Source organism: Platalea leucorodia, assembly GCF_965183815.1.
Source record: "Platalea leucorodia genome assembly, contig: HAP1_HAP1_SCAFFOLD_145, whole genome shotgun sequence".
In the NCBI taxonomy this organism is placed as follows: Eukaryota; Metazoa; Chordata; class Aves; order Pelecaniformes; family Threskiornithidae; genus Platalea; species Platalea leucorodia.
This window is the reverse complement of record NW_028121398.1, coordinates 54527-65035: the sequence shown is the minus strand read 5'-3', so window position 1 is coordinate 65035 and position 10509 is coordinate 54527. Positions and strand designations below refer to the sequence as shown.

At 50.9% G+C, this 10509-nt stretch overlaps 1 protein-coding gene across 1 annotated transcript; it reads right to left on the bottom strand.

The window, feature by feature from the left end:
* Positions 1-8862: 8862 nt before the first annotated feature.
* LOC309603593 (olfactory receptor 14J1-like) lies at positions 8863-9819 on the bottom strand (the record flags this gene model as incomplete). Its single annotated transcript, XM_082338398.1, has 1 exon — positions 8863-9819. The coding sequence occupies one exon, from the start codon at positions 9817-9819 to the stop codon at positions 8863-8865; it is 957 nt and encodes a 318-aa protein (XP_082194524.1).
* Positions 9820-10509: the final 690 nt, after the last annotated feature.

Genomic DNA, 10509 nt, shown 5'->3' with positions numbered 1-10509 from the left:
TGCTACCGAGGATGTAAAATAGTCCCAAGCAGTACCAAAAGTCCCACTGGGTTATGTGCTTGCCTGAACAAAGCATCCCATATTTGCTCAGACAAAACCATGTGTCCAGCCTGGCTTTCATCCTGCTCAAGAAGGGGAGAGGTCTCCTGAGGCATTCCTGTTACGCCATGCCCCACCATGATATCTTTGTACTCTAGAGCACCTTCAGTGCCCCTCAAGAGTGTGATGCCAATAGCTACTTCAAGCTGCATCTGACCAATGTAACGTTCAGGGGAAAGAGTCAAAGCATGGTCAGTAGTCAGCAGGGCCCAGAGGGTGACACAACCAATGAAGAGATGACTGCCCTCAGGCTTGAGAAATCACTTGCTAGGTGCCACGGACTATCTACAGTGTCCCCGTGTGGAATCAGCTTAAAAAAGTTAAAAGACATGAAGGTCATCTTCCCCTGCTATGATGTCTTGCACTGAGCTGTGTAATGCTTGACTAACTTGACACAAAGAATAAAAAGAAAAAAAAAATCACCACGGAGCCAGTCCAGCACTGGAACAGGGGCCCAGAGACCTCTGGAGTTTCTGTTTGTCGTGGTTTAACCCCAGCCAGCAACTAAGCACCACACAGTCGCTCACTCACTACCTCCCTCGGTGGGATGGGGGAGAGAATCAGAAGGGTAAAAGTAGAGAAAACTGAGGGTTGAGATAAAGACAGTTTAATAGGTAAAGCAAAACCGTGTGTGCAAGCAAAGTGAAACAAGGAATTCATTCCCTCCTTCCCATCGGCAGGCAGGTGTTCAGCCATCTCCAGGAAAGCAGGGCTCCATCACGCGTAACGGTGACTTGGGAAGACAAACGCCATCACTCCAAACATCCCCCTGTTCCTTTTCTTCATGCAACTTTTTAAAATCATGAGCACAATTGGGAACGGCTGAAAGTGTGGGGGATAAATGTGTTTGATATGCAGACAATACAAGAAGGTTGTGAAGGTGAATGGGCAGAAGAAACAGGAAAACTGCCCATCCCATGGAGCTCTGCAGAAAGCGGATGGAGCTGTACCCAGCAGGAGGTGATACCAGTGGGATTAGCATGTAGAAAAGGCTTTTGTGGGGAAGGCTTTGCAAAGGAATACCCTGACTTCCCCCAGATGAAAAATAGAGACCGGGCAGTGTATTGAAGTGATCGTGAGAAGTGTCCTGGGGTAAAAGACCTTTGATGAGAGAAGGCTGGAGACATTTGGGTCGCAGAGATTTGAGGTAGTCCTTTGATGATCTGAGTAGGTGGAGCTTTGGAAATGAGAAGAATAAAGCAGCTCTCAAGGCTGTTTAAGGAATGAGCGGTACTATCACTATAATAACAGGAACAGCACAGTGCTGTAAGGGAGTTCCTTCTTATTCATTATTATGATTAATTAAAGCACTTTAATTTCATTCCAACATTCATTTTGACTTGAGAAAATAGCCATAAGTGCTAAGTAGTTAGCTTCTGGCACGAAGTTCTTAGAACAGTGCTTTTTCTCTCACTGCTAGCTCTCTGTTACTTTTAAATATTACACGTCTTAGACAGCATTGCCCTTAAATTATCCCTGCTTCCTATCTTTTCTCCCTGTTTTGTGGAGGAGAGGGAGGTCGAAGATGGCAGCTGTTTCTTTTTTAACCAAAGGCAGCCGAGGGACACATCCCAGATTAGTGCAAAGGCGCAAAGGCACAAAGGAAGCCAACATTTCCATGTATTGTACACTGACACAACACCGTTACCTGCATTTTTGGTCTCTGAAGTCCTAACTGGGCAGCAGAGAGCCTGGAAGCTCTGAGCTCCCTTCATCTGCCCTGCATTTCAGCATGAAAAATGAACCTAACCTGGTCAAAAAGATTCTTTTGATTCTCTCCACAGCCTAAAGCACCGCATTTGCCAGGAGACTGGCCAGGACACCAAAGGAGGACTCACACTTCTCGGCACACAAAGCTTAGGTGTCCCTGGGAATCTCAGGAGGCATGGCTTACCCATTCCTGGGTTCAAGGAGCTGGTCAAATGCCTCGTCTCCATTTCTGTAATGGTGGCAGACTTTGTACAGGGGTGCTGACATTTATGGAGCAACCTGCTCAGACCTCAGAGCTGGCCCTGCTTGGAGCCAAAGGTAGAACTAGAGACCTCCTGAGTACAAGACCATTCCACCCTGAATTGTCCCATGGCCCTCTGCTGCAGAGACCCCCACCTCCAGCTGAATCCTTTCTCCTGGGGCACACTGCACAGCACAGGCTCACGGAAGGGTTGTTGGGAAAGGGAGGGCTGGGATCTCTGGTCCAGCTTCCCAGCATAGGGTGGGGTATCACCAATCCCAGGTTGACTGAAACCTGAGAACCTCCAAAAAATGGAGATCACAGAGAGGCTCTGGGGGTCCTGCTGCAGGGTAGCATCACCCTCCTAGTCCGTTTTTCCTGAGGCCCAGCCTGAAGCCCCCGGGAAGAAACTTGTGGCTGTTTTCTCTGCCAGGATTCAGTTGCTTTTAGACCGCCCTGTGCCTCTCCTTCAGCAGACTAAAGAGACCCAGTTCCTTCCAGCACTCCACACAGCTCATGTGCTTTAGGTCCCTAACCCCACCATGACAGACTTCCTCTGGACTTTCTCCAGTTTCTCCATCCCCCTTTCAAAATGGGAAACACACTGGCTCCTACGGCATCCATTGTAACTCCCATGCCCTTCTCCTCAGGACACTCCTCAGCCAGTCACGTCACAGCTGCTCCTCGTGCATGGGCTTTATCCCACTCCCTATGCAGACCTTGCCCCCTTCATCTTGAAAAACTTCAAGAGGTTTCTGTTGGCCAAAGCCACAAGGATGTGAAGGTCCCTCGGGACTGAAACTCCAACATGTCAGCATTTAAGATTTGTGGGCCAACGCCTCCAGCAGGAAAGCAGCATGGGGAATTGCAGGACACCACAGGTAATGGAAGAGAGTGATGTGTTCAACTGAGTCGCAACCCGTGGTCAGAAACACTACAGCAACCACCTCAGACGTACCATGAGAGGGTACAAAACAAGAAATGCAGGGCCAATGGGGAAAGGATGAACGTGGTAGGCTGTTCTTTTGGAGGGTAACAGAGAACAACTTGGGCAGGGGGAAATGAAAACAGAAGGAAAGGATGGGGTCAGGGCTGTTTGGGGACACCTGTGAAGCAGCCCTGAACCTGATGTGGATGACTTCTGGGGTCAGGGAGAACCTGAGAGCTCTCCCGAATTGGAAAACATGAAGGGGAAAGAAGGACAGCATCATTCAGGCTGGAGGGGACCTTGGGTGGTGTCTGGACCAACCTCCTGCTCAAAGCAGGCTCAGACCAGATTACTCAGGGCTTTATCCAAACACATCTGGCTCACTTTCCGGGACAGAGCTGGTGCACACTCTCTCGGAAACAGATTTCAGCATTTGACTGTCCTCATGCTGGAAAAATTTCTCCCTCTCTCTAGCCTGACCCTCTCTTGTTTCAGGCCATTGCCTCTCGTCTTTGTGTCTTGTACCATGGCCACAAGCCTGACTCAGTCCTCCTGGGAACAGTGCCATGCTGCTGCATGTTCCCCCAGGATCTTCCCTTCTCCCAGCTGGACAAGCCCAGCTTTTTAAGCTTCGTCTCGCAGTACAAGTGCTCTGACCCTGACTACCTTGGTGGCCCTCCACGGAACTGGCTCCAGCTTATTAATGTCTCTCAGGCATTGCAGGAGGTCAAAACCTAGGGAAGTATTCTGGATCTGTTCGAAAATGTGCTGACTAGAGGGCAATAATCACTTCCACTGGCTGTGTTCCTGCTCACACTGCCCAGGATGCTTCTGGCCTTTGCTGATGGCTTGTGTTTTGCCTAATGAAACCAAAGGACCAGCAGAGCCATTCCTGCAGAGCTGATACCAACCAAGGCAGTCCCTGCCCTCTGTCACCGCAGGGCCTTAGTCAGCGTCAGGACAGGACTTTAGATCTTTCCTTGTTGGATAACATGATGCTACTATTGGCCCATCCTTCCAGCCTGTCTAAATCCTTTGGGACGGCAACCCTGCCGTCCAATGTAGTGTCTGCGCTCCTCAATGTGCTGTCATCTACAAATGTTATGAAAAAGCATTTTCTCAACTCTCTTGGGTAATTAAAACCCCTTGAAACATGACAGGACCCTACCAGCTACAGGCCTCTGGGCAGAATACTACGCATTGACCACGTTCCTCCGAGCCCGACTGTCCAGCTGAATTTTTACCCATCTCCTCATCCACCCATGCAGACCATAATATCCTAACTTGGATGCAAGAATATTGTGGGGAATGATGTTGATAGCCTTTCTGCCTTCCAAGTAAAAGACAAGCACTGCTCTGCCCACATCCAGCAATCCTGTCCCTTCATCAGAGAAAGCAAAGAGGAGGGTCAGGCACAACCTACCCCGGGGTAAATCCAGTCCCCTTCTCTTTTGGACACCCAGAAATGGGAGCTGAGTGGACACGGTCTGGGGAACAGCCTTTCGTTCCCCTGCACATGAGGCATTTTTTGAAAAATTTGCATTTTGACAGTCATCAGGGAGTTCCCCCAGTCTCCATGACCTCTCAAAAATGATGGAGAGTGGCTTCGCTGTGCCATTGGCCTGCTCTCTCAGCTCCCTGGGATGCCGACCCTCCTGTCCTGTACACTGGGAAGGATTGCGTTTGTCCAAGCGACCCCTGACTGATGCAGTTCTTGAAGACCAGCTGTCCTGAGCTCTGCCACCACTGCTTGGCAGTTTATTTTACCAGTGTCACAGCTCCATCTCCAACAGTAATGGCTCCAGCTCATCCTGGCTGTGCCCCTGGCTGAGGGCATTGCTGCGCATTTGGGCTGAAGCACCTCAGCGGTGGCACCAGGCAAATTTAAACTTGCCAGAGGGAAACCTGGTGCCAAGCGTCCGAGACTTCATGTGTGCAAAGGCTTTGCTTCAAAGCGAAGACATGGCAAGGACAAAAGAGAGCTGCATGTCTTTCTAGCCCTAGCGTATTATCTGTGATAATTCTGTTTCTCCAGGAATGTCTGCATGCACTCCACTTCTCCAGAGGCATGAACCCAGTCTGTCTGACCCAGAGGTCAGATTTCCTCCATGCCAGTGTCTGGAGGTTGGGCTCTTCTTCCAAAGCTGAGGTCAGGAACAGGCTGGAGAAATTGCCCCCACGAGGCCGTGCTGCTGTGCTTGGGTTCTCCATGGGCTGAGGGCAGTAGGGCACGTGGCAATGTGTTAGGGCATGGGCTTGAGCTGAGCCTTCACCTGTGGGTGCCCAGCACCCCTGGAGATGGTGAGTGATCCACAGGGATCTGCCTGGGATTGTCTCTCTGTGGCTTTTGGGCACCACAGCCCGCTTGCTCTGCAGAGCAGCGTTGCCAGATCCAGGCCCTGCGGGAAGCACAGGGAAGGGGCAGGAGTGGCTGCATGGACACAGTCCCCTAGGGAAAGGCTCTCTAGGGTCAGGGATGTCCCTGGAGAAGAGGAACGGAGCAACTCTGTGCTTTCCTGGGGGAATAAGTGACCTAAAGAAACCTATGGCTGCACACACCAGCTCAGGGCAGGCTGCTCTTTCACTGGGGCAGCAGGAGCACCCTGGGGAGGCCCCGGGCCAGGAGCCTTGTGCTGGGGAGAGGGGCTGGCTCAGAGGGGCTGTCGGCAGTGGGCAATAGGGATCTCCTGGAGACAGTGGCAGGGGACACAGGCAAACACTGACCTCCATCTCCTCATGCCATGGCTGGCCCCAGCCTGGGGACTGATGGGGAGGCTGACCCTCTGTTGTGAATCCTGATTTAGGATCCTGCCGCCTATGCCAATTTGTTGCAAATGGGTGATTTAGGTCACTTAAGGAATCACCAACAACGGTATTAGCAAAAGTGGTTTTAATATGGTGTTGTAAAAGTGCAACTTAACAAAGTTCAATGGCAAGGTTCACTCCATTAATGACTGCATGGAAGAAATGTACAAAGGAAAACTGAGTTAGACTTGCATTAAAATGATTTACAGAGAGTCCGGGGATGCAAAAGATTAAGGAGGACCCACCCATTGAGTCATGAGGTTCAGAGTAGACCCCCTTGCTTTCTAAATTCCTGATGGAACTTAGGTGTGGCTAGGTCCAGTCTCAGTCTCAGACTTGGGGAGCGGTTTATGTCCAAGGGATTGTACATGAAAAGTTTATGTAACGTTTCATTAGCATCAATTCAGCACGCAATCAAAGACAAAATCAAAGTTACCACACTACAAGGTTATGCACAATATCAGTTGCTTACCAAAGATCTGCCATTGGTAAAGGTCTCTCTGCCTCGAGGAGCAACCTTGAGAGGTGTCCCAGCTCCAGGGCAGATCACCGCCATGCTGCCACGCTGCCGAGCAGGGAGAGCTCAAAGAAGGCTCACTTAGGCTGTCATATTTATAGGATAAAGTGGTTGGCTCGTGGTCAAATTACATGTGATAAGAAAGGTATACATGAGGCTCCCTTGTACCCACAACTTTCTTTGTCCCTTGATAAATGAGTCTTGGAAAAGCCACCCATTATTCACGTGTCAACTGCATGTGTCTCTGTTCTAAGCTCATATGCATCGACGCTCACTGTGCCACTCTGCTCTTTTGTGGGTTTTCAGAGAACAGATTGAAACATGAGGAGTTCATGGCCCTGCTACGGCTCAGGCCTTTGCCTCTTCTGGAGCCTGCACCGACCCACTGCCAGTCTGGTCAAGGGGTTGAGCACACCCATCACAGGCCATTGAGAAACCAAGAGGTTTCCCTCCTTATCAGGGTACAGAGCATCATTTTTAGCATCTAGCCCATCAGTTTTAGTACCCAAATCCTCATTTTTAGGGCCGAAATCCTCATTTCTAGGGTCCCAACCTGTCTTTTATTGCCCATAGCCTTTTTGTAGGGCCCACAGTTTAATTTTTAGGGTCTAAGCCCTCATTTTTAGGGCAGAAAGGGTCCTGCACTTGAGTCACGACAACCCCATGCAACACTACAGGCTTGGGGAAGAGTGGCTGAGAAGCTCCCAGTGGAAAAGGACCTGGGGGTGTTGGTCAACAGCCGGCTGAATATGAGCTGGCAGTGTGCCCAGGTGGCCAAGAAGGCCAATAGCATCCTGGCTTGTATCAGGAACAACATGGCCAGCAGGACTAGGGAAGTGATCGTCCCCCTGTACTGGGCACTGGTGAGGCCGCACCTTGAATCCTGTGTTCAGTGTTGGGCCCCTCACTCCAAGAAGGACATCGAGGTGCTGGAGCATGGCCAGAGCAGGGCAGCGAGGCTGGGGAAGGGTCTGGAGCACAAGGCTGGTGAGGAGCAGCTGAGGGAGCTGGGGTTGTTTGGTCTGAGAAAAGGAGGCTGAGGGGAGACCTTATTGCTCTCTAGAACTGCCTGAAAGGAGGTTGTAGTGAGGTGGGGGTCGGTCTCTTCTCCTAAGTAGCAAGTGATAGGACCAGAGGAAACGGCCTCAAGTTGCACCAGGGCAGGTTTAGACTGGATATTAGGAAAAATTTATTCTCTGAAAGGGCTGTCAGGCAGTGGAACAGGCTGCCCAGGGAAGTGGTTGAGTCCCCATCCTTGGCAGTACTTAAAGACATGTAGATGTAAGGCTTAGGGACATGGTTTAGTGGTGGACTTGGCAGTGATACGTTAACGGTTGGACCCGATGATCTTAACGGTCTTTGCCAACCTAAATTGTTCTATGATTCTATGACTCTATGATTCTATGGCGACAGTTGTTAATTGGGGAGCAGACTGGGGCAGAGAAGGGGTAGATTGGGAAGAAGAAGAATGTGTATGGGGAGAGGAGGGGTATGCAAGGGGCTGGCTGCATGTGGGCAGGGGGCTGACCAGGGCTGGTCTGGCCAAATCTGTGCCTAATCACCATGGTCTGGCCATCTTCTTAAACTCTGCTCCTGGCTGTTTGATGCATGAGTGTGCTCACTGTTGGATATGTGTTTGGAGTGAATTTATGGATGTGCTATGCTGGCCAAATCCAAGACGGGCTGGCTGCAGAAGGAGGACACGGGGATCTGGAGACACCCAGGGTTCCAACTGCCAAGTGGGTAACGGCCCCGAGACTGGGGCAGGGGATCTGAGCAGACCCAGAGGATGCACAGACCACTTGTGACCTTCACAGCAGATCTGCCTGAGAGGAGGAATGGGCTAGAGACATTTGTGTCACTCATGGTTGTGTGATTGCTGCTGGTGGCATGGTGACTGTAAAGGTGCTGTTCCCTGTTGGAGGTGGTCTGTGCAGGGTTGGGGTGTCCATCTTTGTTTCTTTGCACCTTCCATTTTGGTGACTCCACCTTGTGCGATCTCCCACTTTGTGGGGCTCCAGCCACTGCCCACCCCAAGCACACGCTCTCCCTGTAGAAACCCCAGGCTCTCCAGGAAGCTCCGGACCCCCTCCTGGAGGGTGTCTTCTTCCCTGTCATATGGGGGACAACCCTGAGTATGCACCTCAATGAGCATTCACCACCTCCATGGTCACCACACACCAATGGGTGAGTCCAAATTCCAACCCTTGGTCTCCAACAGCTACCAAAGTGACAATGAGCTTTTCTCTCCCAGTTCCAAGGAGAAAAAGGCCCTTTTTGAGGTGAAATACCTTGGGCCTGTTGTGGATATTAGCTTTGGAAAAGGGCCCAGCCTTCAGACTGGGAGATCTTATTTTCTAACAGAGATGCTATGAGAGTGTCAGCTCTGTCCCAGAAAGACAAACTTTTATATCAGATCCAACTGAGATGGATCAGGTTTATTCCTCAGTAGCAGTAAGATGAATCCAAACATAATAATCACTAATACGCATACAGATAATGATAACAAAAATGCTAAAACAAAAACCCAAAAGACAGACTTGCAATGGGATACTCTGGGTATCATTTGTGAATAGTAATGGAAAACTTATCACTGTTGAAAAACATTCCTGAAGTCACTTTCCTAACGGCCTCCTTGAGCTCCTGATTCCTCATGCTGTAGATGAGGGGGTTCAATGCTGAAGGAACCACTGAGTACAGCACTGCCACCACCAGATCCAGGGATGGGGAGGAGATGGCGGGGAGCTTTAGGTAGGCAAACGTGGCAGTGCTGACAAACAGGGAGACCACGGCCAGGTGAGGGAGGCACGTGGAAAAGGCTTTGTGGCGTCCCTGCTCAGAGGGGATCCTCAGCACAGCCCTGAAGATCTGCACATAGGAAAGCACGATGAAAACAAAACACCCAAATGCTAATGGGAAAGTAACAAGTACAATAAATTCCTTGAGGTAGGAGTGTGAGCAAGAGAGCTTGAGGATCTTGGGGATTTCACAGAAGAACTGATCCACAGCATTGCCTTGGCAAAGGGGGAGGGAAAATGTATTGGCAGTTTGCAGGAGAGCATTGACAAAGCCAGTGCCCCAGGCAGCTGCTGCCATGTGGACACAAGCTCTGCTGCCCAGGAGGGTCCCATAGTGCAGGGGTTTGCAGATGGCAACGTAGCGGTCATAGGCCATGATGGTGAGGAGACAGAATTCTGCTGACATCAAAAAGACAAACAGAAAGAGCTGGGCAGCACATCCTGCGTAGGAGATGGCCCTGGTGTTCCAGAGGGAATTGGCCATGGATTTGGGGAGAGTGGTGGAGATGGAGCCCAGGTCGAGGACGGAGAGGTTGAGGAGGAAGAAGTACATGGGGGTGTGGAGGCGGTGGTCGCAGGCTACAGTGGTGATGATGAGGCCATTGCCCAGGAGGACAGCCAGGTAGATGGCCAGGAAGAGCCAGAAGTGCAAGAGCTGCAGCTCCCGTGTTTCTGTGAATGTCAGGAGGAGGAACTGGGTGATGGAGCTGCTGTTGGACATGTGCTGCCTTGAGGCATGAGGGACTGTCCAAGAGGAAAAAGACAGTGACAAGTTAGGAGAGATTTCTCTGAGCAAAATAAAAGTCATTTCTCATAGACACCTCCTGCCCGCCCGAATGTCTCTCTCTCCATTCAGGAAGACCTTTGGCAGCTCGCTTTCATAAGTTCTGGTTGGTGCTGGCTGAGGGTGCCCCAGGCAGCAGGAGGCTCTGCTGGGGGCTCTGCAGGACTCAGTCCTGCCCTACAGCAGTGGGTAAACAGGAACTCAGAGTGATCTCAGATTAAATCCAATCCTGATATCAAAGAGCTTTTCAGCATTGTCGCTCCCAATTCATCTGATGGCAGAGCAGAGCTGTGGGGAGTTTGGGTTGTGCCTTCTGTTCTAGTTGCCCCAGCACAGCTGAGGAGTGGTTTGAATGCAGCAATGCCCGGCATTTCTGCTGCACTGAAAGGGAAACCTTGTGGGTGCTGAGACTGGGCACAAGGACTGTCCCTTAGTGCAGAGTGAGGACAGCCGCTCTGTCCATCAGCCCTGCTCTCAGCTGCCCTCTGCTGGCAGCTCTTCCACCTGGAGGACTATCGCACTCGCGTGTTCCCCAAAAAAGAAAGAGGCCACTGCTGGGAGCAGAGGAATCCAGTTTCCCAGTGCAGATCTCCAAACCCCTCACCCCATCTCATCGCACCTGAGGAG